The sequence below is a fragment of the Ictalurus punctatus genome, chromosome 16, assembly GCF_001660625.3.
Source record: "Ictalurus punctatus breed USDA103 chromosome 16, Coco_2.0, whole genome shotgun sequence".
Lineage (NCBI taxonomy): Eukaryota > Metazoa > Chordata > Actinopteri > Siluriformes > Ictaluridae > Ictalurus > Ictalurus punctatus.
The window spans coordinates 18,723,439-18,750,504 of NC_030431.2; the positions used below are offsets into that span (position 1 = coordinate 18,723,439).

General features: G+C 41.8%; 1 protein-coding gene across 2 annotated transcripts in view; it reads left to right on the top strand.

Annotated features, from left to right (window-relative positions):
• Positions 1-2,165: 2,165 nt before the first annotated feature.
• map3k1 (mitogen-activated protein kinase kinase kinase 1, E3 ubiquitin protein ligase) overlaps positions 2,166-27,066 on the top strand; it is a 40,511-nt gene continuing 15,610 nt past the window's right edge. Inside the window, exons 1-8 of one of the 2 annotated variants that reach the window (XM_017489826.3) lie at positions 2,166-2,678; positions 23,752-23,902; positions 24,073-24,297; positions 24,556-24,756; positions 24,988-25,104; positions 25,198-25,346; positions 25,872-25,993; positions 26,389-26,470. In XM_017489826.3, coding sequence (XP_017345315.1) covers positions 2,200-2,678; positions 23,752-23,902; positions 24,073-24,297; positions 24,556-24,756; positions 24,988-25,104; positions 25,198-25,346; positions 25,872-25,993; positions 26,389-26,470 — 1,526 coding nt within the window. In that variant the 5' untranslated portion in view covers positions 2,166-2,199. Of the gene's footprint in view, positions 2,679-6,704; positions 7,706-23,751; positions 23,903-24,072; positions 24,298-24,555; positions 24,757-24,987; positions 25,105-25,197; positions 25,347-25,871; positions 25,994-26,388; positions 26,471-27,066 lie in introns of those variants that run through there. The other variant, XM_017489827.3, reaches the window with a different exon arrangement.

A 27,066-nucleotide genomic window follows, 5' to 3' on the forward strand; every position in this document is an offset into this window, starting at 1 on the left:
TGCCATACGTTCCTATTTATATTTATAGGGCATAAATATTACATGACATAGAGAGAGGCCAAATTCTCTTAGTTATTTAATGTGGAGGATGGTTAGAGATGCATAAATGTCTTAATATTGACAGTCACCAAATCTACAATTAGACACCAACTCCATTTGGAACGTGTGCCAGAGGAAAGTCTTTTCTTTCATCTAGCCATAAATATAAGTGTCTGGTGTTCACTAGCCTCTACAGGTGCACTGACTGTTACTAGGTTCTATTGTGAGAGCAGATAAAAATAGAGCTTTAGACAACACACACCCAATGGGAATTTAAAGTAAAAAATAAAGATGGTTATACAGAAAAGAACCTAATCCCTACTATTAAGCATTGTGTAGGATGTGTGATGATGCAGCACTGTTTTCCCTCCAAAGGCTTTGTGACCTTTGTTAGGATACATGGCAGTATGACTCCATGAAGTACCAGGAGATTTTAAATAAATGCCATGTAAGAGACAGAGCAATGCAATACACAGTGGAATACTGGAAGTAAGTACAAGTACACATAGTACAAGAATGCATTATAACTATAACTATTTAAAACTGTAATAAACTATAACTATATAAACCTGTGGTGCAAAAGGAGAGGCACAGTGACTTAGTGGTTAGCATGTTTGCCTCGCACCTCCAGGGTTGGGGGTTCAATCCTGTCTCCACCCTGTGTGTGCAGAGTTTGCCTGTTCTCCCCATGCTTTGGGGGTTTCCTCTGGGTACTCCAGTTTCCTTCCCAAGGCCAAAGACATGCATTGATTGGCATTTCCAATTAGTGTGAAATTGGCCATTCCAAATTGTGTGAGTGATTGTGCCCTGTGATGGGTTGCCACCCTGTTCAGGCTGTCCCCTACCTTGTCCTCCAAGTTCCCTGGGATAGGCTCCAGGCATGATGACGTATTGGATTATTTCCACTACTAGATCTAACATGCATGCACCGATGGCAATCACTAAGTAATTAAAGTAATTAATCTACTGTTATGGTTAGGGTTTGACGATAGTGACAGATTCTGCTGTCTGGATTGTGGGTGGAAGTTCATTCCACCAGTGAGGGACAGTCAATTTGAAGGTTCTGGAAAGGGACCTCATGCCTCGCTGAGGAGGCACAACCAGGGGTCGGTTGTTAACCGATTGTAGGTTGCGTGAGGGAACATAAACTTCAAGGAGAGTGTTGAGGTAGGAGGGTGCTGGGTTAGGGTTAGGGTTACATCCAGTACATAGTGGATCTATCCAATACGTCATCGCACTACAGGCTGCAGTGAGGACACACTCCCTTGTGACCTTGTGTAGAATAAGTGGTATGGAAAATGGATGGGTTGTGCAAAAGGAGGTACAGATTGCACTTTTTTACTACCTCTACACAAACACATAAACTTCTAAAATGTATTTATCCATAAAATAAATTCAATATCTTTTGAATTTAGAATTCTTGACATTTATGTAATGTTAGAACTAATGAATACAGACCCACGTACAAGAAAATGCCTAAAGTAGAAAGTATGCTTCACGTTTTAAGCATACGCTAGGAACAGCGTACAATACGCGTGACGCAAATTTCATCATCAGCAGAGTACGCGCGTAATGTACGCACGCCGCCTGATTTTTCTAACGGTCGCACATGCACATTTAAATCTTTTGCACTATTTAGTTGTTCCAGAAGGTGGCAACAGTGACTCAGGGCCGTTGAATCTCAAGGTAGTTGAAGAAAAAAACGTAATAAACGGAAGACACGGAAACGAGTGCAGGTTAGAAAGTACCCGCATTTGTATAATTCTAGCCTTAAAGAGTATAAGGATTTGCATATGGGTGCTAATCGTGGTGACAGATTGCCCAAGCATTGTTCTTCGTTGTCGTCCTTCAGTCCTTTACTGCTCTGTACTGACTCTAGGCCAGGAGCGGTAGTGAAAATTGTCGTAGTGCGCATGTCTTGTGTACGCACGCGTACACGTCAAACGGAGTATACTTTGAAAGTCTATGCGTACGACTGTGCGAAAAAACGAAGTGTACCAGAGCCTTAAACCTAAACATAAATACCCCAATGGCCTTCCACATAGCAGCGCGTGTAAACAGAACGTAGGTGCCTTGGCTCCTCCCACCGGCTCCTCCCCCCTGCTCCCTCCACTCCCTCTCCAATTGCACCTTTTAAGTGGCAAAAATTCGGGACAGAAAATGGCGACGGCGGGGAGCCGGACCTCGTCGTCGGGATTATTAGATTCAGACGAGTGTGCGAATGTTGGATGCGGACTTCAACTTCAGGGTGGTTGTAGTGCGCCTAGTCTTCCGAGCAGTCCCGGCAAGGTGAAGAGAAACGCCGGGGAAAACGCGCAGTGGAGACGGAAAGAGCTGCGGAAAGTGAGGAGCGTGGATCTGGAGAAAGCCGAGAGCGGCGCGGCTCCCATCGCGGCACAGCTCCACTACTTATCCGTGTCCTCTCCTGCCGCCGTGCAGGCCACTCTATCCCAGCACAGCCGGCATGTCCAGCACAGCAATTCACTAACTGAACATCCTCTTCTTGACAAAACAAGCAATAGTTTGTCTCCAGGCGCTCAGGAATTACCGAAAACTTCTTGTAGAAGCAGCAGCGAGCAGCTCAGCGCTGAACATGCAGCTCCCGGAACTTCAGTGGACGTGAACTCCATACAGCAGAGGTGAAATTCCAGTTTCATTCACTTTATTAAACATATATTTCTAATTCAGTCTACTGATGTACGTGGAAACGTTGTGAGCATGAATATATTGATGATATTCCTGCTTGTAAAAGGCACATGTCCACTTCCGCACAGCACGCGCTGGGTTTATGATCTTCATCAAGCTTGACTTATGAATGAAAATGGTGTATTAGTGTTACACTGTGCTTTTGCTGGGTTTTACTGTTACATTGTGATTTTTTTTTATCGTTTGTTCTGAACGGACTGAAGGTTTATTTGAGGGCTGTCTGTCATGTAGCCTAGAGAAGTTTTTATAAGAGCAGGAAAGTTGCACACACGGGGTCTTCAACCACATGGGCATGAATGGATAGACACTAATATTAGCTCCAGGATGTTTGGACTGATTCTTAACTTGTGGAAGCTGAGAGATCATCTTTATTTTTTATTTTTTTTAAAATAAAATATTTGACTAAAATATTGCTGCTGAATTATAATCGTCTGACAGGAACTTGAGGCTGACATTTGTGGGGTTTTTTTTTTGGTAGCTCATCATTTTATATTTCTCTGTTGTATCTGATCTATAATATGAATGAATATTTCTTTCCCATCTACTCCTAAGCAAAATTTTCAATTCTCCATCGGGAGCAACTTGGGGTTCCCTACGGTATGTGGAGTCATGTGGGCTGGGAATCGAACCGCCAACCCTATGATTAGTTGACAACCTGCTCTACCACCTGAGACACAGCCGCCCCAGGTTGTTTTTAATATGAGAGAACATTTGATTAACCCCTCTTTGGCTGGAAATGAAAGCGTTATAGCAGCTTGGTAGTAAGAATATAACATGCCAGGAGGTGGATCATTCATGTAAATAGGATAAGAATACAAAACAATGGTAGAGGTATGTTTATGTATTGTAGTAAATGGGTATTATCAGAAAATGTTGCATGTTCAAAAGTACTGGTGCAGTATATCGGAGGATTGTCCGAATGAGTGCCGGGGACGTGAAATATATAGATAATTGCAGGACTGTAATAATATCAGCAACAACAACAAGGGCTTGCGTATCCTGTGTATCCTGGACACATCACTATTGATAAGTGCTCAATTTTACAATGTACCAGGTTGTTCTGATGCAGTTTAATTTAATGTGAATTTAATGTGTGTGCATTCTTAATCTGGATCCTAGTAAGCAAATCCATTACCTAGGCTAATGTGTGTATGTGTATTTTTATATATATATATATATATATATATATAATATATATATATATATATATATATATATATATATATATATAATATATATAATATATAAAATGAATGAATGAGAGTGGGAGAGAGATGTTTCTTGCAGGCTGGGCAGCTTTGTTGCTTTCATAATGGTTTTGGCCAGTGGAACAGGTGTATTCAGTCCGTAGCGAAAAGAAAGTTGCTGTAGACTTTCATTCAAGAACAAAGTTAATATAAATGGATAGATTTTTGGGGGGTGTATACGCCTATGTTTGTTTAAATATTTGGTATTTATAATAAACACATGGTACGGTTTGTTTAAATATTTGGTATTTATAATAAACACATGGTACGGTTTGTTTAAATATTTGGTTATTTATAATAAACACATGGTAAGGCTCCAAACCCTACTCTTGTACGCTGTTGTTTTTGGAGAAACAAGCTGTGCGTGACGTAAGCTCTGTAAAGCCATGACGACCTTTTTAAAAAAAAATAATAAAAATTTTTTTTTTTAGCACATCCATGTTAGTTGTCCATCTTTGCGCAACATGGAGAGCACATTTAGTTTCTGTTTTTGTAGCTTTACCTTAAAAGGAAAAGCTCATGTTGGACTATGATGAAGTATGGTGCAAAGATGAATAAATATATCAATATAGTAAAGTGAATAATAGTGTTGTTTGTTGTCTACTGGAATGAGGCTTTAATTACTGCGATGTTTGGTGAGAATTTGTTTCAGGGTTTTTTTTGTGTCTGTGTGTCTATATTAAAATATGACTAAATGTGAGGCCATGGAAGGAAAAGATGGATTCTCCATGGTTTGTTTTATAGGGTAAGAGCGTAAACTGATCCACCTTGAGTCTGCAGACAGGTTGAATTCGGGGGGGGGGATCCAACGAAACCCAACAAAACCCAACGAAACATTCCTCAGTAGCTTTGTGTTGGTGTTGTGTTGTGATTTGAATATCATGTGTCTGTGTGAGAGAATCCAATTGCTCTTAAAAACTTCTCGTGCTCTAGTGGATTTGAGATTGTGGTGTTTAAGCAGAGGCGTTGTTTTTCAGTCCTGTTTATTCACACATGCATGTTGGAGCAGTAAAAGGAATCTGAGTCAGAGCAGCTCAAATTTGCGTCATTCGCCTGATTCATTTACTGCCGTGTCCCCTCAGGTGAGAAGAGGAGCATCGTGCTCCCCACACACCCACCCAAATGTCACAGGTAGATGCTTTCTTCTCGACAGGTGTTGAAAAGGATCCAAAAACAGTTGTTCTCCTGTCTGTGTAGTCTGGCATGAGGAGGAGCTCATCTGCTCGAATGCAGCCGCCGACGTCTACTTGAGAAAAGATCAAAGGCGGCTGCTATTCAAGCGCTGTGTCGGGTTGGCATAGTTTTAAAAAGGCTACCTTATTCAGAGGTCTGGCCTGCTTTTGTTTCCTTTGAAGGCTTCCCCCTTGATCACTGTAGGCACCAATTCGTTTGAAGGGAAAGGGTCAGTTGGCCACGCAGGGTGAGAAACGAATGTGTTTTATAGGAACAACTCCTGATTGGGAGTTTGAGCAAATAGCAGAGTTTGACGTTTTTGTATATAAAGTTCTGAAGTTGTATTGTGGTTGTGATTTGAAAAACACGAAGTTGTGTATTTGCTGATCGCTTAGCAGCGGTTTGGGCCACAAGTTGTGAAACCGCTGCTGTGGTAGTGTTGCGGATGAAAGTTTCCGTCAGTGTGGACTGAGCTGGGTGTTCCCAGCCCATGGGATCGTAATTAATTTGTTTGCATTTCCAGCGGATGTGACAGGAGTTGTGATGTTTTGGTTTACAGAAGGCAGCCAGTCAGATGGAGGATAAGATACCTCCACTGGCTAGGAAAATGTCACGGGACTTTCATCTAGCCAAGTGAAACACACTGTTATTGCGTGGTGGTGTGAAACTAAATGTAGGCGGTTTGTTGGATCAGAGATTTAGTGGTGATTAAGTCCTGTGGACCAAGTTATAGCAATTGTTATTCCTTGTTTTGTTTTGTTTTTACATATTGGTCATGACATGTTAAATCAACAGCACATATCGAATGCTTTTTAGTGTGCGCTCTCTCTCTCACACACACATTTCTGGCACTAATACAAAAATGGAGAAGCGGTTTTAAGTAGCCTAAAGGTTATTGGGATATAATTGGGCTAGCAAGGTCAAGTCTGCCTGCCTTTCAAAGACAAAATCACATCAATATAATGTTTTGTCTTTGGCATCCACATCATATTATTTGATGTTACTAAATGTCTAAAAGTGGATTAATTTGGATTTTTGTGAAATCACACGCAACACCATCACCAAAGGTCATAAGAAAAATTCACTGAGTGATAAAGCGAGGCTGGGGCTGATTTGTTTCTAGCCCAGACTGTAGATTCATGCAGCCTGTCGGTGACGGTTGTGCAGGTTATTACACAGAGGGAGAAGCCCCCTAGATCTCATGTTGTGTTATGGCTGATGTTTTGCAGCATTTGATGCTGATTTTTCAAGAACATGTTCTGAGCAGCGATTGAGAGGATGCATGTGAGATACAGATATGTGTGTGTATTGAAAGTGACCATGCTGGATTATTTGCTCTGTCATGCTTTTGTCCATCAAAATGTCTTTGAAGGAAAAACTAAAAGTACAAATATAAACTACGCAAAATGACAGACAGCAGAAATGCAAGTTTCGTGTGGTTTTTTTTGGGGGGGGGGGCGGGGGAATGGTTACAGCTTTTCAGAGGTATTCAAACTTTGGGGAGGGAATTCCAGATGGCAAGGGTGGGAGTAATATGGAAAATAAAAATATTATATTTTCGGACCTGCCAACCTTTGAAGCATTCTGCATTGGAACTCTACGGTTTAATATCTGACTGAACTGGAATGCAAAAAATATGCCCAAGGAAGAGTATTTCTCAATTAAAAATGCAGAGCCAATGGATGTATGAATCTGGAATGACTGACAGTTGTGCAGGTGTTTTAATCAACCCCCTGGAAGCCCTGGCCCAAACCAATCCCCTTGATTTGAGTTTCTGTTTTGAAAGGTGTGGCAGCTTTGCTTTCTGTCATGGTAAAACTATTTTGAATTCATTTGAAATGAAAGTTCAATGGGTGGGTGGTAAGGTGGGTGAGTGCGGTGCAGGATCTCAAAACTAGGAAGTCAGCCTCATGGTGGGGGGTGTGAATATGTCCAGTTTACCATGTTTGGTCTTCAGAGGAAACATGACATGAGCTCAGTGGGGCTTTAAGGAAAAAACATTAAAACATGGATCGTAAATGCAGTTGACTATTTTGTCTTTTAAGTGTGTGGGTGTGTGATAGTTCCTCCACATCATTTCTATTATGCCATCAATGAGACCTTGTGATATAGTAAATTGCTCAACCTTAGCAGTTCCATTGTCAAGCAATGGATATTTAGATTTTAGTCTTCATCAAATATCACAACCAGCCATCACATTTGGACCTTTACAAGTAGATATTTGTAATTAAGAATGATAAATAGATGGTAGCTAATGTTTACCTGAATTGTATTTGTTTAAGACTACTTCTCTACATCTCGTGCTCTTGTCATGTGTAAAGACAGCATGTGACTCACTATCACCATGCTAAGAGGTTTTGACAGGCTCGACTCTATAAAACTGACCTTCCTTCAAATTGGCTGCGGCAGTAACATCTGGAGCTGCACTGACTTTCTAGCTGTGACATGGGACGAATGGTGGCTGTCTTAAACCTGGCACTTCAACCTGCCACAGGTCACTGCTGTTCCCTCGGGAAGCCTCTACTCATGAAAGTGATACGGTAAGAAGAATGTATGGAGCTTTTTGAAGACTTAGGAAGTGTTTTGCTGGAAACCATGAAGTCAACTTCACCCTGCACAGAAACAAACACAAGGCTGAGATATCATAAACAGGCTAGGAGGCTGATGTCAGGTGCAGCGTGGGCCACAGATGCTCTTGTTCGACATATGACACTTGGAGTGTATATTGTGGTGGTGATGTGTCTAAATAGATGCGTGCAGTTTTTAAACCTATTGTGTTACAGTTCAACTTAACGGGAATGAAAGAGTTGTGCAGTTGCATGTGAAGTTGTAGTTGTGAAAGCTACATGCTAATGTGTATCATGAGCTGTTTATGGTTGCTGTTGTCTGAAGTATTTGGTTGCTATGTAGGCAAGGACAAGAATGTTCAGAAACTGAATGTTTGGCATGAGGATCAGAAACTTGCCTCTCTCCACACGCTTGCACATGGGCTAAAACTATTTGTACTGATTTGTATGTTATTTGAAGTTGGAATTTATGGTAATTTGGGTCATTTAAGGTCCCAGAAAATATCCAATATGACAATCTAAAGCTGTGTTGCAGAACTTTGGGTATGTTGCCGCATAAACTGTTTGATGATGCTTTAATTAATGTCTATCAGAATAAATGTATTTTTATATTAAAAAAAAAAAATCACTTGTTTTAATAGTTAAGCGGAAAATATTAAGGAGAATATATATTTTGAAAATCTGTAAGCAGTAATATTTTACTATTTTTACTACAAACGTTTGACATAAAATTAACTGCTTCCAGTCAGTTTGTAAGTTCATTTAAAAAATATCTCTGAAATCTTGGAAACTTATCACAATCGTCCATCCCTAGTACAATCTATATCGTAATTGATTGCAATGCTATTTTAATATCGCACCATTTTTATGTTCGTGTTGTTTTATACTTTTGTTTAGAAAATTGTACTGTGATTTTTGTATTCTGAATACTCATGATGAATCATGTCATGAGTGACATTTCATGTCTCAAGCTGTTTAGACTCTTTTAGTGGTTTTTAATGTCTGGTAGCACATACTGAATAATAGCATCATAAAATATACAGTCATGTGAAAATATAAGTACACCCCATGGAAATTGTTAGGTCATTTCACCTATTTGGACAAGCACACATTTGATCCTCACACCTTCACATCCATAAAATTAGAATTAGGTGTTCAGTATTGGGTGCCAGTGATTAGGACCTGTTTAGGGAGTGCAGGTGGAACCTGTATTATTTAAACCCCTCTCATATCTAGTGTCTGGTGTTCCCTTTACTATTGAGGTGTGTGGCATCATGCAAAGATTTAAAGAGTTCTATAAGGCCTTCTGAAAAAGGTTGTGGATGCCTATGAGTCTGGCAAGGGATTTAAAAAGATCTCCAAATTATTTGCTATACATCATTCCACTGTACGGAAAATCATCTACTAATGGCGCAGATTTCGAACGACTTCCAATTTGTTCAGGACTGGCCGTCCTAGCCATTTCAACCCAAGAGCTAAAGAGTCTAATGCAAAAAGAAGTCTCTAAGAACTCCAAAATTCCATCACAGGTTCTGATAGTAAGTGTTGCATCTGTTGGTGTCAAAGTGCATGCTTCTACAATCAGAAAGAGATTGTACAAATTTTCCTGTGCCGGGAAAAAGCCTTCACAAGACTACAGTTCATCAATGAGCATATAGGCAAAGACCAAGCCTTTTGGAATAATGTGCTCTGGACTGACGAATCAAAGATAGAGTTGTTGGGCCACAGTAACAAGAGACATGTTTGGCGCAGACCTAAAACAAGTTTTCAGAAGAAGCATCTCATACCAACTGTGAAGCACGGTGGTGGAAATGTTATGGTTTGGGATTGCTTCAAGGCCTCAGGGACTGGACAGCTTGCATTCATTGATTCAACTATGAATTCTGCTTAATATCAAAGAGTGTTTGAAGATAATGTGAGTCCATCTGTCAAAGTTGAAGTTGAACCGAAAGTGGACCTTTCAGCAGGATTATGATCCTAAGCACACTAGCAAATCCACAAAGGAATGGCTTAAAAAAAGAAATGGAGGGTTATGGAATGGCCTAGTCAAAGCCCGGATTTTATCCCATTGAAATGTTGTGGGAGGATTTCAAACGGGCAGTACATGCAAGAAAACCCTCATACATCTTATTGTATGGAAAAGCGGTCAAATATTCCAGCAAGCCTGGTGGACAATTATGCAAAGCGGCTTTTTCCACAGAAGAATGTTTTATTTATATATTATATTATATTATATTATATTATATTATATTATATTATAATATATTATAATATATATATAATATATAAAATGCCTTTCCAGAGCTTAAGGACACTTTTTACAATAGCAGTACAACAAAACAAACAATGGACAAACACAATGTGAAAAACACAGTACAGATAATACAGTCACTGAGAAGGATGCATAGAACCTGATTAGGGCAGATAACATTGAGAAAACAGATAAGTTGTGAGTTGGGATTTGAACTCCGAGATGGATGTGATGCTGCAAAGAGTCAGAGGGAATGAATTCCAGATTTTGGGTGCTACTACACTGAAAGACCTGCCACCCATAGTGGGTGGAGAGACGAGTTCAAGGGACAGAGAGCAGTCCGAGCTCAGAGTTCCTGAGAGAGTGGGTCAGGTTGTAGGGGAGAAGCAGTTCACTAAGATAGAAAAGTGCCAAAGCGTGACGTGATTTACATGTGAGCAGGATTATTTTATATTTAATGTGAACTGAAACCGGTATCCAATGCAGTTTACACAGGATTGGAGTAATGTGAGCTAAGCGCATGGTATGTGTAAGAAGTCTAGCGGCAGAGTTTTGAATATTTTACAACTTAGCAATAGAATTAGCCTGTAAACCAATGAGGAGAGCATTGCAATAATCAAGACGTGAGGATATAAATACATGACGCAGTGTTTCAGCGTCTTTGAGGCTAATGAAGGGACGGACACGAGCAGCGCAACGAAGGTGAAAGAATCCAATTTTAGAGTTTATATTAGCTTCAAAGGTGAGGGAGGGATCAAAGTTGATGCCTAAATGTTTTTCATAGTAGATGGTTTAATGAGCGTGCCATCAATCAGTGCGTTTACATGCACAACAATAATCCAATGTTAACCCGATTAAGACAATACTCCTAAGAAACTACCATGTAAACAGTCATTTTTAATTACCTTAATCCAATTAAGGTCATACTCGAAGTAAACACAAATCAGTGCTCAACCGTTTTACGCCAAGCAAGAGAGCACGACTGCGTCCCAAACCGCGTACTTGCCTACTATAGGCCTGTAGCACGCGAAATACATGTATCTCGGCTACTCTACAGTAGGTAAGTACGCAGTTTGGGACGCAACCCATGGCTTCAAGCAGTCGTCTATTAGCACGTATAGCATGACAAATAATTAGCCGCACTGGAAGCGTTCGTAAAAAATAACAAAAACGAACTGTATGTGAATACGTGAAATTCTGGAGGGACGTCGGACGGCATGGCGCGGTGACGTAATGACGTGTGCCATTAATCTAATTATGTTCTATAATATGTAAACAGGAACATGACAGGAGTATTCTAAAAGCAACTCATGTAAACACCTTAATCACATTATTATCTTACTCCGAGTAAGGTCAATAATTAGATTACTGCTGTCCATGTAAACGTATTCAATATCACAAGTAAGGTCATTTAAGGATATTTTGAAATCTAAAGGATATTTTAACATCTGTTGGTATTTCTGTTGAAGTGATTTTGTTCAAGTATATCAACTTCAAAATAGGCACTGTTTCAAGTCTGATCAAATGTTTGCTTTTCCAAATATGTCAAAAAACCTAACAATTTCTATGAGGTGTACTTTTGTTTTTTTCACCTGACCGCATATGTAATGAACAACAAAAACCTGGGAATCGCCCTCGGTGTGCCATCTCGCCTGTAAATATAGCTGGTATTGGTGTGTAAAGATATTTGCCCTCATTCTGTCACGTGGAGGTCTCTTGAGATTTGGCCTATTTTGTCTAACCAGTCAAGGTCTCTTCACGGTCACCAGGAAGCGTCTGTTTAAAGCGTGGCTTAGCTGAAACGCTCATGCCTGGACGCTGGCAACAAAAGTCCAGATATTTTCATGTCCATTAGGCCTTGTGGGCCTGCACAGGGCCCCCCCCCCCTTTTCTGTTTAGTTAGCAGCAGGACGAGGCAAGCTAGAGATTACATGTGAAAAGCAAACACACAGGTCTCTGAATAATCAGGCCCAGATTACTAGTTAAAACAATGTCTTGTGGAGGGGCCTTCGGTAGATGTCCTTAGCACATCCACATGCATATGTGAGACTGACCCAGTTCTTATAGCAAAAAAAAACAAAAAACCCAAAAGATTCATCCCATCACATGATCACATCACCAGATGTGAGTGATCTGGATCTGGATACAGTAAATGCATTAATTTGTAAAAATGAAAGAGGAAATAGCTTTGGTGCTTATGTGCTCTGTGGTTCCACAGAAGTGTTTTAGTATTGTCACTTTCAAAATCTGGAAAGTTACCATTACCAGTAATGTCTGAACTCCTTCAAACTGACTTTTACTGGATGTACTCGTTCACATTAGTGGAGGTGTGCACGTAGGGTACACACAATAGATTTTAGTGGAATTTATGTTTCCGTCGTGTTTCAATCATTTACGTCTTCCCTCTACTTCTGCCACAACTTTTGGACTCTCCAAGTGGAAGACCACACTTGAAACTGACTTGAAGCAGACCAGTCTTCCAGTTTGAAAGATCCCGATATCCGCTATATTTCAGAAATGTATATCGGCTGAGACACAAATTATTGCAATATAGATATATCATTACTGAGTATTGTATTCTTTCTCGTTTATTAACTTTTAATACTTTTGTTATTGCTCCACTGTGGTGATGATGTAAATCGGCCACGTTGAAAAGGTGGCTGTGTGTAGACGGTCATTAAGATGTCATGTACAGTCCTGGTAAAATATTCGCTTCTGCTCGTATTAGGTCGCGTCACGGTCAACTGCCGCACTAATCCTTCAGGGATTTTATCTCTGGCTTGCGCAATTTGCAGTTAATTACTGTTAAATTCGAGCATAAAAGTGCAAAGAGCTCTAACTCGAGCGCTTGTTTACCCTTAGAGTAAACTACATTTATAGCTGGACGTGTGTGAAAAATTGGTTATTTGACTGCGAATGCTGTGCTGTGGGCATCAGGCCAAATCTTGATGGCCCAATAAGAGGACCATTGTTGTCGAACAGAGGGGTGCATGCAACTGGCATGGCAATAAAACTCCCACACACACACACTTGTGCAGTAGTGTTGCAGAATGTTGTGGAGGAACATGCGTATGAAAAAGATTTCTCTGCAGTTTACTGTGAAGTATAATAAACTTTGCAGTCAATGCAGTTTAATGCATTGACTTGACCCATGCTAATATGTATCTCTAATATTTGTAGGAAGTGGAAGGGGGGGGACCCAGTCCACAATAAGAAGCTGATATCCATGTCTCAAATGACAAGGAGGATGTAACGGGCCTCTTTGCTAGCATGTTTGCTGGCCTATTGTTTACCACCAGAGGGTAAATCGAGCTGTCCTCCATATTAACACTGCAATCAACAGTTCATCCAGTTGTCCCCCAGGGCAATGAGTTAAAGCTGTGGGGGAAACATGTAACCAGTAACAGCTTGGGAAGGCAGCATTGACCTCCAGTCATCTCGCTCTTCAAGGGATGGGTAATCCGAGCCAACCATGTGGATGGTGACTCGGGATTGAGAGATTGCTTGGTGCTCTGGACAGCCTACACCTCCAAATGCTGGCAGATGGACTTTGTGATGCTGTAACGAGGTGGACCAAATATTTGGAGATAGCCATTAAAAAAAGGCTGAATAACCCTCAAATATCCTGCAGACTCTCTAGCCATTTTGACCCTCCCATTAGCTACATTCCAGTCTGCTTTTCTGAAAAAAAAAAAGGCTTTCGAAGTGTTTACTCAGCCACTCCTTTACTCCCTCAGAGTATTCATCCGGGCTGCTGCTCCGGGCCCAATGCTTCCCCGGGACGCTCTTCCGCAGTTGTTTTTCCTTTTGTCTTGCTCTGTTGTTTCGAGGTCAAGTTTTGTCTCTTTTCTTTTCTCTTTCTTCCCCTCTTCAAGGCATCAGCCATGTTTGGTCGTGAAGGAGCATTACGTTTGAATAGAGTTTTTTTTTTTTCCTTCTGAGAGCTCTCGCTTTCTTTCCTCTTTTAATGTTCTCATGCAACAATTCAGCTCTGGATAGAGTTGTAACAGTGTCCTTTTTTTCTTGCATGAGATGGACTACTGAGGAGATTTAACTTGCTGTGTATCAATCTCTTTCGGGACTTTTGGCTTCATTGCTGACAGTAATGTCCCTGCTTTGTTTTGTGCCAAGTTTAAAAAAAAAAAAAAAAATCACCACAGTCACTTTTCTGTCTAGAAGCCTTGAAACTTCTTTATTCTGCTCTTCCTGATCATTTCCCTTTTTCATTTTTTTTTTTTTTTTTTTTAATCTAACGTTCCTACCGTTTCCTCTTTCTTCAGTTCCGGTGTTGGTGTTCCTCGTTTTCTCTCCATCTGCATGCTTAGCAAAAGAACACTATAATATGAAGAAAGAGTATCATTTTTCGGACTTCCTGTAACGTTGGTAAAACTGTAACTTCGCAACTTCTCTTGGATCACTTAAACAAGCTAATTTGATGATTAAAGCTTAAAAACTAAGCCGATGCAGCTAGCCATTTTAGCTTTGGTGAACATGTCGGGACCAATCGTTGATTATTCACAATCGCTGACATTCACGACAGATTCTAGATTGCTGAGCAACGTTTCCCATGTCAAGGGAGAGTTATCACGCAGGCTGGATAAATGGTGGGTGGACAACAATCTGTCATTGTGGTTGGTGTAAGGGGGGCATCTTTGCTTAGTGTTTAGCACATTTGTCTCGCACCTTCAGGGTTGCGGTTCGATTCCTGCCTCCGGCCTGTGAGCGTGGAGCTCGCATTTTCACCCCGTGCTTCGGGGGTTTCCTCCGGGCACTACAGTTTCCTCCCACAGTTTAAAGCATTGTAGGCTGATTGGCATCTCCTTAATTGTCTGTAGTGTGAGTGTGTGTGAGATTTGCCCTGCTATGGGTTGACACCCCGTCCAGGGTGTCCCCCCGCATTGTGCCCCGAGTCCCCTTAGATAGGCTCCAGGCTCCTCACGACCCTGTGTAGAATAAGCGGTACAGATGGATGGATGGATTTTGATTCAATACCCATGAATTAGAGTTTGGTGTCGGCTAATTTGATCATGAATCTTTTTTGAGGTGAGCATTAACATGGATACACAAGCAGACACCCTGAATTTTGTCTACTTGAATGTTTTCAATCATTCAATATCATTCAGTAGTCTTTAAATAGAAGCTTTCTCTGCATTGCTTCAAGTGTAAGTAAAAATATCCTAGCTCTCTTTATCTGCTGCGCATTCTAGCATCCAAGCTTATCCTTTAAATATAGAGGCCAGCTTGCTTGTTTTTCGACTGTCGCATCGATTTATCTTCCTGTTTCTCACTTTCGTGTGTGTGTGTGTGTGTGTGTGTGTGTGTGTGTGTGTGGTTTTCTGCACCATTGCCCCAGATTCTTCCTTGAATCGAGTCTCTCATGTTTCTTTGAGACACTGAAATATGCCCCACCTTACACCGGTAGGTTTTGGCAGGATGGAGACCGAAAGAGAAAGGTTGTTTGTTTCTATTTTTTGTACTTTCTCTTCATGACGTGGATCGGGCTCACTTCTCCCCAGCGTGTTTGGTGTCTCTCTCACGCTCTCTCGCTTCTCTTTTGTGTTTGCCGCGGAGTTGCTCTGGGTCTGTGAGTGGCATTATTGTGTTCGTCAAATCGGAACGAGGATTCTGACGCGCACACAAGGGGAAGACCACGTCTCCAAGCATGAGCTTCTGACCCGGATGCTCGCTTGCCACGGCCTAGAAATCCCCTCTCGGCTTGTGCAAAAGAGCCTCCACCGCAGACCAGCGTCAGAGTCGATTTAGAGGAGTTTGTTTTTCAGAAAGTGCCACTTCAGTATTGTTTCAGTAACGGTCATGAACCTGTCAAGTCTCTCTTACAATTTGAATGACTTATTTAATTAAAATGTTATTTAACAAATTGTTTATCTAGAATTCTGTTGAACAATTTACATATTTAAAACTTTACGTAACAATTTATTATTCTCCCCATCGTTTCGATGTGTGGAGAGCGAATCACACACTGTTATGTATGTTATGTATTATCAGAAAACTTTGACCTTGAGTTTTCTTGTTTGTGTCCGTTACTGCAGACTTCGTTAACCACCATCCTCAAGAGTAAAGTATTTATTAATAGGGTTATATCATCATAGCAGTGTGAACTCCAAATAAGGGTTTAGACTTCGCGGGACTGCATTCCTTATCGTCAGTAAAGTGAATGTTTAACGCGTAGTGTGTTAACAGTGCACCGTGATAAGACGGCACAAGCAAGAGGTACGAGCAGCGTGCGAGTAAGATGAAGTCATGAGCCGTTCGCTACGACCTTGAAGCATGTTGAAAGGCATATTGTCTTAAGGTTCGACCGTGCACATAAGGTTTTCGTTGTTCACGGCCATATTAGTTTTAACAAGACATGTTCAGCCAGATAACAGTATTTGTGCTCATCCTTTTGAAGTTAGAAAGGTTACAACGGTCATAAAATTGTAGATGAGAGACGGGCCTATTCACGGGCTAGCTCTGTTGACGGGCCAACTAATTTCAACCTCTGGTAAAAACCAATTTTAGGTGGAGAAATTGAATTTAATTTCATGATGCGTACCGACAAGAAACTGGATATCGACAGCTCACGGCTAAATCGCACTCTTGAACATCTTTTCAACACTTTACATGAATCTACCATGGCTACTTTTCATTCCTTGAGGTGGTTTCCCCAACAAACCTTTAGTAGAGATGGGTCCATTTTACAAGCTTGATCATTTTCTAGACCATTATGAATTATGTGGCGCCAAGTATCAGCAACCTGAGAACGTCTTGGGGTTAATACCTTAAATCCAGTGGCTCTATTCCAAGTGTTCTGGTGCTCATCATTTAAGTTCTTCTCTGAAGACTCTCACATGCACTTGCGTGTGTGTGTGTGTGTGTGTGTGTGTGTGAATGAATCGAAAATTCCAAGAAGATGCAGGAACCGGCTAGGACAAGACCAGTACAATTCCTGGGTAATTACCAGAAGGGCTTATGAACAGATATTGATGCAGGACTACAATCTAATTGGCTCTCTGCATGTCTGTGTTACACAATGAGGTCTGCAAAGTAAGATGTAGTCACTGGATTGGGGAAAAGGATCAGTTTATAAAAAGGAATGCAAAGTGGTGTTTGATGCAATGCCTGTCAAATGGCCTCTTCTGTGAAGATCAGTGATTCCCATAGAAGTCTGGCTTGTAAGACTATGCCTGCGTGACAAGACGTTAATGACGCGTTTCATTACAAACGTGGATGTGTGCACATTGGTAAAATACTGTCTGGATGAAGTAAAGCTTAAACGTAACCCGTAAGGAGGAGTTGGCGTCTCGGTCACGAGGTCTTCGTGTGCAGACTGTATGTGGAAAAAGACCTGAGAACAGTAAACCCAGCAGAGATCTCACTGACGTGTGTCAAAAATGTATGTTTACTTGTCCATGGTTCAGGTAAAGAAGTTGCCTCTTGTAGCACTTCACAAATATTTGGTACAGAAAGAAGTTCTGTCTTGCCAAAGCCCAGCTTCTCATTGGATTATCTGTACTTCGAAATCAGATGACCTTGATGCATGAACTGGAGTTGGAATATCATTGTTTTACATGTGTATATGTGCTCCCCTTCTCACTACTTCCCAAAGCCGTGTGTGTGTGTTTGTGTGTTCGCCTCCCCTGCCCCCACCAACTCTCTCCAGAGGCCATGCTCCACTTCCAGCACAGGGCTAGTGGGCCATTAATGGACTGCCTGCTCATCAGCTCTCTCGGCTCAATTGCCCTGACGCTGGAACTGTGTGTGTGTGTGCGTGGTAAAGTTGCACTCAGGCAGGAATATAAGTAAGCAGTTAGACCACATGCTTCTAACTCTATGATTCAGTCTTCTCACTTTCTCTCTTATCTTTTGTGTTAGTAGAAAGCATGTCAGGGTTTGTGATGTCCACAGCAAACAGCAAGATTTGTAGCTCTTTTTTTTTCTGTCCCAAGTCTGTATGCTATGCACTAGCTGACCTGCTTTAGTGGGAAGGGTAGGGGGGTTAGAGGTTAGTGGAGACGGTGGGGGTCGAGCTGCTTTGGTGGGGGCAGAATGTTGTGCGCGACATCGGTTGGCTAGGAGGAATTTCTCCGCATTCCAACCACATACCAGAGCTGGAGCACTGGGACACACGGGCTATACTGCATGCATCACTGATCTCCCACTCTCTGCACCTGCATCAGCCTCCACCACAGCTGCTGGAGTTTGCAATGAGGAATTTTCTTTCTGGCGTTTAAAGCTTGGAATACAATTCACTTCCCAGAATTGTATCTTGGATCTCTGATGTGGGCAAGTGAAGCTACAGTGACAAAAGCGTGCAAGAAGCCACACAGCACCAAGCAGTGAGCATGCCTAAATGGAGAAATTTATTTATAATAAGTACAAGTCTCGGATTACCTCCAAAAATAAAAGCTATTTGCAGAGTTCTGCCACCATGTGAGGCCTTTTAGAGCCTGGAGGCAGGATGCATCCAAAAGTATTTAGCCGTTGATACTTGTGAGGTAAACTTTCACCACCTCACTAGGCATACATCACATGGTGGAGACACACAAATAGCAAAAAAAAAAAAAAAAAAGCGAGGCAGTTAAATCTGCACTAATCCTCCTCCTTTTTATTTTATTATGTATTGGTGTGATCTTAAATGAATAGGCCTAGTGCCTTGTAATTTAAGCGATCACTCTGAAGCTAATTTTGGAAATTTGGATTCTTAATCTACTTATTATTAGTAGTAGTATTATTATTAAGGCTTGGGGATACAGAAACATAAAGGCGATTTTCTGGGGGGGTTTTTTGTGAAAGTTTATTATAATACAATAGGATATTGCAGGGATTATCAGTACCCTGGCCAAGCGCATTGCTTCTTGCAGAAACCAGTAGCTGACTAGGCACTGAAATATATTGTCTGTTTAATTTTCTCTCTTATTCCTTGTGATTCCTCAGACTCTTAACTTTTATACCTTTTATATATAACTTATATACTCATATATATCTTATTAAGCTCCTAATGTTTCTCAAATTATTTAAATGTGACACTACTGTTTCGCTGGATCTCTGGTGGCAAACCGAAATATAAATTAACACAATAAATAAATTGTGCAGGGAGTGAGGGGGAAAACTATTCATGTTAATCCAATCAAAACAATTTGATATTTTCCTTAATTTTATTTTGTTCTTAATACTATTCTAATGAAGCTTTGCACACTCTCGGCATCTTCTCAGCCAGCTTCATGAGGGAGTCAAAATCTCTTCAAGTTCCCAAACAGGCTGAGCCAAGGCTCTCATAAGTCTGATATGAAAGCTGATTGTTTAAGGAAACAACTGAATTTTAAGTAAGCCTCTATGATTTAAGCTGAAACTGCTTATAAAGATGCATTTTGATTCAGTAATGTAGATTTGTGTTTACTGCAAGAAGTCGTTCCTGTGTATGTGCATTCATATTGGTGATATTTGTAATATATTGCCCACCGTAGGTCAGTGTTTTGATTATTATAGATGCATAATGTAGCCTGATGGTTAACAAACTTCCAGGATGGCCCTCTGCTGTGCCTTTTATACCCATTGGCAGGCTAGGGGTGTACGGTTTAAAAAAAAAAAAAAAAACGACAAATGTGCATCTTTCAAAACACGCTGGAGCCGTCCCATCTCGTGCTGTTGTTTAGCAACAGCTGATGGAAGATGAAACCCCTTGTGCTGTTATTTTGGACAGTGTGCATCGTGTGATGTACGCATGCATGTTGCAGGAGGTCAGCACCTCTGACTTCCCAAACACTAACTGGGTAAAAGACGAGGAGAGGAAGTTAGCATTGCTCATACACTGACCTCTGTACTGTCAAAATCCTCCCCGTCGTACCCGGAATACCGCGGTTTTTGTGTAGTCAGTTTCTCGCTCTTGCAGCCTGATGTGTTTCGCAAAAGTTTCTGCTCTCTAAATAAAGACAGGCTTGTGTTTTAAAAGTCAGTTGCTGATCTTATGAGAGCAAGTCTCCCTCAAAGGGTGTACTCGATGCTGAACAGAATAAATTTTCATGTTAGCCTGTCTGATCTGCTGACTCCCTTTATACTGCATTTAATTTAAGAAGAGAGAGCTTAATATATTGCAAGTCTTAGCTGTCTATCTGCAGTGCTAACCCTGCGAGTCTCATTGCAAGGAGCTGGAAAGTTGTTTTCCATTGTAAATTATTTGCTGACCCTGTCAGTACAATCCAATATCTAATGGCTCTGAATTAATTAGAAAGACCAGGAGCGCACATCTTTTAGCTTATAGCGTCAACTTTTAAAGTTCAAAGCTTGCTCGGTGCTTTTTGCACGGCATTTGTTTAGGCGCTTTTTGATCTCCCCCTGGGACGTCGTTGCATAAGTCTGACTTGTTTTCGGCTGCGTCATCGTCAGCTCTTTGGTGAGGGAGGCGTTTATGTCTCGGTGGGTTTGCGAGGCAGACGCAAGGTGCTCATCTATATATCTGTTTACTCAGTAGCTCAGCAGCAGCTCTATTCCCCGACCTGCTTGCTGAATTATATTGCAAGTCAGCATTGAACTGTTAATACGTAAAGAGGTTTCACACCAATGACTACAGGCTTCTGTTATAAACTCGTTAATGAGCAGTCAAAACATGGACCAACTCGCTGCTAGCAAACGTTAGCTAAATTGGATTTTGGTTCTCTAGCTAACTAATGAGTAGATATTTTACTGCCAGTGTGTGGTAAAATGTTGGAGAAATTATTAACTTTGTTACAATCTGACCCGACTTCCTTGAAATATTCCTAGATCCTACCTCTCCTGCTAGCTTCCTCTTTGCAAGTCCACTTCATGGAGAGTGGAACATATTGGTAGAAGTTGAGTGAGCTTTATTGCTTTCCATAATGCTGAGATGGCAGATTTTATATTTTTGTAAGAGCAGAATAGTTCTGACACACCAAGCTGATGCTAAAGAGCTATTTCTGTGTCACGGGATGAAGGACGTACAATCAAGGAGTCAACTAAGAATCATTTAGTGTGTTGGGAAACACCTACAAACGCAAATCATATATTGTTTAACTGCAGCAGTATGTCTGATTAGTACTCCACCTACAAGTAACTGTGTAATGGCTTGCAATTTTGAGAAGTCATTTAGTGTGGTAGGTTTTTTTGCTGCTTAGGAGCTGTTTAAATGGTTTGCCCAAACTGTGGAATTGACTTGTCTCAAAAGTCATTGTTTGGCCTAGTTAGTCCAATGCTAATGAAGCAAACTTGAGACACCAAAACATGTCTTGGATGATTGGGTACGTTTTGGGATGAGAAAAAAACTATTTTGTGTGTTGGGTGTGTTTTTTTTTTTTTTTTTTTTTGGGGGGATAAACTGTTTGATTAATGGATTTTTTTTTTTTTTTTAGGTATTATTCTCAATTTATTTCTATTTCTGATGAACTAAATGAAAATCTGAAATTTGACCATTTCTTACGAGTGTTGGTCTTTTGTTTTTTAGCTTAACATAAACAGCACCATGTGATCTTCCTTAATCACAGCGGGTCAAGTGCACAAGTACTTCTCCCGAGTGTGTTCTGTTTCCTCATATTTGGGAAGGACATCAGCTTTGACGCACAGTGTTGTTGGCTAAGATTTCACAAAACACCTGCTGCCTTTGTCTTGATCAGTTTTAGGACTTGAGCAGATTGTGTGTGTGTGTGTGTGTGTGTTTTTTTTAAAAGGTTATATCCTCTGATTTTCACAGTGGCCTTCTTTGTTGACCCGTATTGTGTTTTTGACTTAGTTTAGTTGTCATTAAGCTTCTTGTGCTTTTGTCTATGTTTGGAACCTTTATTTAAGGGCTGTGGGTCGAGTGTGTGGGACTGTTAAGTCCTTCTAAGAACAAGTAGCTCCTGCTATTATGTGCAGTGCTTCGACTCCAGTATCCCCTCCAGCAGAGAGCCGCTGATTGTCTGAGCAGTAACTTGAGAGCTGGGAACCGTTTAGTTCATGAGAAAGGGTGTGTGCATGCACATGTGTTTATGGTGCATGTGCAAAAATGTGCATGCATTTTGGGTTGTATGCGTGAATGCATGTGCGTGCGTGTGTGTGAGAAGCGCAGTACTGGCTTATGAGGAGGTTTGAAATGGATTCCCAGCCGCCGGCTCTTCAACATCCCACCTGCATGGCCCACAATGCCTCTTTGTTTCTGGCTCATGGCACTGTGGGATAGCTGTTATCCGAGAGCCGAGAGCCGGTCACCACCGACTTTTTCTTTCAGAGCAGAGATGGTAAACTCCTGCTATCTGGTTTCGTTGTGCTTGAGTTAGGCTCCAGGGAGTTCAGTCCTCTCCTCGTGGGAGTGCCAGTGCTACGTGCCTCTCGCTTGTTTGTTTGCACTCTGAGTACTGTAGTTACCTCTAGATGTACCTAGAAGGTGTTTGGTGCAGACTTTTTGAATGACTACTTCTCTGAAGGTACTCGCGGTTTGTGTGATATAGGTGAAGCAAACTGGTAAATGTTTTTTTTTTTTTCCATACTTCCAAAGAAATTGCTTCTAAGTTGTTGGCTACATTCAATTGCAGCTTGAAGCTGCATTTATTGGATCTTAAAGTTGAATGAGAAACTAGAAAAATGTAGTTCCTTTTGACTGTAAATGTTTTTGCAGTTGTCAAGACTTCAGCACACTTCCTCTTTGATGCATCCTTTGCTTCAAACGAGGCTGGGTTCAGTAAAGGAAGTCTGGCTTTCCTGTTCTCTGGTTTGTTATTGTTACGCCACCCCTTATGGGGTAATCGAAAAAGGCCAAAGGGGCGTGCACCATAGATTCTGTCCTTAATTAAAGATGAAAGCTGGCCACAGCTGCCCTTCCCCTGTCCTGACCACCCTCCCACACATGGGCATTTGGAGCCAAAGAGGTGGTAGGGTCCTTCTTTATCTCTCTGTTATGCTCACTCTGTCCTTCTCATTAAACTGACATGGCAGGCTGGCCAGGGGATTTCCACCATCACATCATCAGATATAATTGATTTTAATGAGACTTGGCCCCTGCAATTTTGATTATCATCGGTAATTTCTAGCATTGTAAACACTTAATTAGTTTAGTGTGTATTTGCTCAATGGGTTGTTCTTTAAAACATTTTAAAGCCTGTGTCCTAAAATGGACTTTTCTAAAACGATTTATGCACTTTTAAAAAATCTCTGAACGTGATACTGTCTGTTTTAGGACATGTGTCAAGGGATGGGTAGCCAATGCTGCAGAAACACTAAGCGCACTGTCCCACAGGTCTGTTCTTACCCAGTTTGGGCAGGTAGAATAAGCTATGTTGGCTTCAACACCCCGGTGCTGGACTGGCCAGAGACTTTAGGCTTTCTCAACCAGATTTTGTCTGTTGTCTTTTAAAAGCACTTAGGGTGTTAGTTCCTAAAAAGAACTCTTTCACAAAGCAGTAAGTGTTATGGGCTCAGACTGCCGGGGCTCCTTATCATAACATCCTCTGCTACGAGGCAGGCTGTTTGTTCTGAAGCTCCCCGACTGCCGTTGACCTAAATGGTGAGAGCGAGAGAGAGAGAAAGAGAGGAGGCTCCATTTACTCTGCTTACTCAGCTCTCTCCATCGACCTCGCATGCCATGGTGGCCTTCAGTATGTTTGTCTGTTATGGACTGGAGAGTGGCTATCCTGAGGCTGCTGGATTTCATTAACTTTAGACCGACCTAAAAGTTGCTTTGGACATTCATTGATTGTGAAGGGATTTTCGAAGCCTTGAGGCATGCATGAAGCAGTGTAGTGAGTGTAACGTTGTTTCTTCTTTGTTTCTCTGGATTTAGCCGTGACATGGAGAACAAAGAGACGCTGCGTGGGCTGCAAAAGATGGAGGATCGGCCGGAGGAGCGCATGATCCGGGAGAAGCTCAAGGCCACCTGCATGCCCACCTGGAAGCACGAGTGGCTGGAGAGGAGGAACAAGAGAGGCCCAGTGGTCAGTCACAGCCCTTTCACTGATCTACTGCTACCTCATGTGGCCACAAACACTTCAATTTTTCTACCTTCATTATTCCTCCTCTTTAAAACGGGACGTTTCTTTTAAGAGTGTGTGTTGCGTTGTAGTAATGGTGTGTATCCCATGTATATCCTGTGTGTCTTATTCAGGTCGTGAAGCCCATTCCCCTGCGGCCAGACAGCAGTGAAACTGGACGGCTGGGGCTCGAGGCAGGCAGCGACAGCGCAAGTTCCTCTTCCTCTCAGAGCAGAGGCCGTCGCAGCCCCTCCCCTGGACCTTCCTCATCCTCCATCTCTTCTACTTCCTCATCTACCAAGATGGCTGGGAAACCAGAGTCCCCCGGCGTTCGCAGGAAGCGGGCATCCCCAGTTCCTGTAAGGCTCATTTCTGCGCTCTATCACACAAGACTATTACGATTATTTCTGACACAAGCTGACTTTTATAATGATTGATTTATCGTTTTTAAATTATTTAAAAAAAAAAAAAAAGCTCTATGCAAGATCAGCTATTTGGTTTATAGTTACATCCACAGACCACAAGTTTTGAAAACGAATCAAGCAGACAAATGAATAATGGTCAGATTGTGTTGAAGGGCTTGTCTCTAATGTGTACACCTTTTGGCTTTTGTCTAGTTTCAGAGCGGCAGGGTAACACCTCCTCGACGAGCGCCATCACCTGACGGCTTCTCCCCTTACAGTCCTGAAGAGACCAATCGCAGGGTCAACAAGGTCATGAGGGCCCGTCTTTACTTACTCCAGCAAATTGGACCTAACTCCTTCTTGATTGGAGGAGACAGCCCTGACAATAAATACCGTGTGTTCATTGGACCTCAGGTAAGCTTTGCTATCTAGCGAGTCCATATTGAGTCAAAACCGATGAAGCCTGTTGCATGATCATCTTTTATGTTTACTAGGTAATGGGTTACTATACACTTTTTTATATTTTGTTGGTACAGAACACTATTTGCTGTTAAAGCAAAAATACTTTTACCTTTTGAATCTGATCTAAAGTATTTCACTCTAAAATGGACTCCCAATGCATAACTGTTGCTGTTTGCTTATCAGACGTGCAGCTGTGGTCGAGGGGCCTTCTGCATCCATGTGCTTTTCGTCATGCTCAGAGTGTTCCAGTTGGAGTCATCTGACCCACTGCTCTGGAGAAAGACCCTCAAAAACTTTGAGGTAAAATGTAGAAGCATATTTCCAGAAAAAAAAAGAAACGCACCCTGAAAACATCAGTCCGAATTCATTTCACACCGCGTTGTCTATGTCCAGGTGGAGAGCTTATTCCAGAAGTACCACAATCGGCGAAGCTCACGAATCAAAGCACCGTCTCGCAGCACTATCCAGAAGTTTGTGTCGCGCATGTCCAACTCTCATACTACCTGCACCTCCAGCTCCTCGCCCTCCAGCAACGAGAGCAGGTCGGTACTGGTGTGACCGAAAGGTGCCAAAGGGCGTTCACTGAGCTTTGCAAAACATCACTCTTCTGTCACATGGTGTCTTCAAAACTGCAGACCAAAAAATAAATAAATAAATATTTGAAGTGAGAGCAACACTAGGTCAATACTAGGTCATGTGACATTGCTGTGTATTCTTTAGACATAATGGACTTGTAGAGTCTTTTGGGTGTGCTTTCGATATAGTTTGTATCATTGTTCTTCATCGGTCTTAAAGGGTATGGGAATAATTTCTTTTTGGAAAACAAAAATGGAAAACTCGGGGCTGTTGCATTTTTGAGACAATAGACATCCCTTATAACCCGGGCGATACAACACTGTTCCAGTGAGAGCCACACATTCATCAAGATACGCATCTAGGCTAAATCACATCCACCATTGTGAGATCCGGTTTCAAAATGGCAGTTTCATGTAAGAAATATCTGTCTAAGAAAAGGCCAGTGTGGTAAAGCACTGCTCAGTGTGTGTGTGTGTGTGTCCCATCTGCAGTATGAAGGATGAGGAAGAGCAGATGTGTCCAATCTGTCTGCTGGACATGCTGGATGAGGAGAGTCTGACTGTGTGTGAGGAGGGCTGCAGAAATAAGCTGCACCACCACTGCATGTCCATATGTGAGTACAAGTCCACACAAACACATGCGCACACACAGACACACCCCTTTGTGTGACCTTTTAAAAATATGAAGAAAACTAAAAGTAGAATGTTTGAAAAGTTTTTAAAAATGTGGAAAACTTTTTCCATGAGGGGGGTGGGGGGGAGCAAGAACCAAGACTGTTGGATTATGTTCCCCTTGGACTGTTGATTATGTTCCCCTGCATATATTCATGCAATCAAAATGTATAAACAGTCATCAAAATGACTCTGTTATAGCCCAGGGTTGTGTAAAAATAAATAACTGCTATATTTAAGAATGGTCCATTAACACAACCGCCTATTTGTAGCAGTCCACTGTTTATCCACTGACAGGTTCTCAGAAGAAGCTCATAAGTCATCGTTTGTTTTTCAGGGGCAGAAGAATGTCGGAGAAACCATGAACCCCTGATCTGCCCTCTGTGTAGGGCCAAGTGGAAGTCGCACGATTTTTACAGGTGAGAAGACCCGTGAAAGTTCACCTCTTTGCAGGAAGCAGAGCCACATAAAGGTTTATTGTAAAGGAAGAGGTTTGAAAAATATTTCTCTTGAAATCCTGTAAAGCAAAACATAAGTCACGAGTGATGAATAATTCCTCTAATATAGCCTCTTCGAAAAGGGGGTACCAGGAATATGAGCTATTGTTCAGTTCTTGACATCGTCCTGGGCGTTCAGTGTTTTCAAGTCTGTACAGGAAGCACCTGCATGTGGCCAATGTGAAAGGGCAGGGAAGCTTGCGGAGACGCTCGGAGATAAGACAATCGGACGAGGTTCGGGAAGCGAGGAAGGGGTGTCCACTGCGTTCTGTGGTGCAGCGTGTAGTTCAGTTACACAGAAAGAAAATGCGAAGAGCATGTGCAAAAACAAGCAGTCGGAAAGCTTTGACGGACCCCTTCCCTAATTTGGGTTGGAGTAGTATGCCAAGCCACTCACATCAGTCCTAATATGAACCATCAGCCCAGACCTCAGCAGGAGCTCAAGAATGCTACTGTCAACAGGCCCGAATTATACCTCTAGACCACTGGCGCTTTCCCAGATCAGCCAGCGGGAAGCG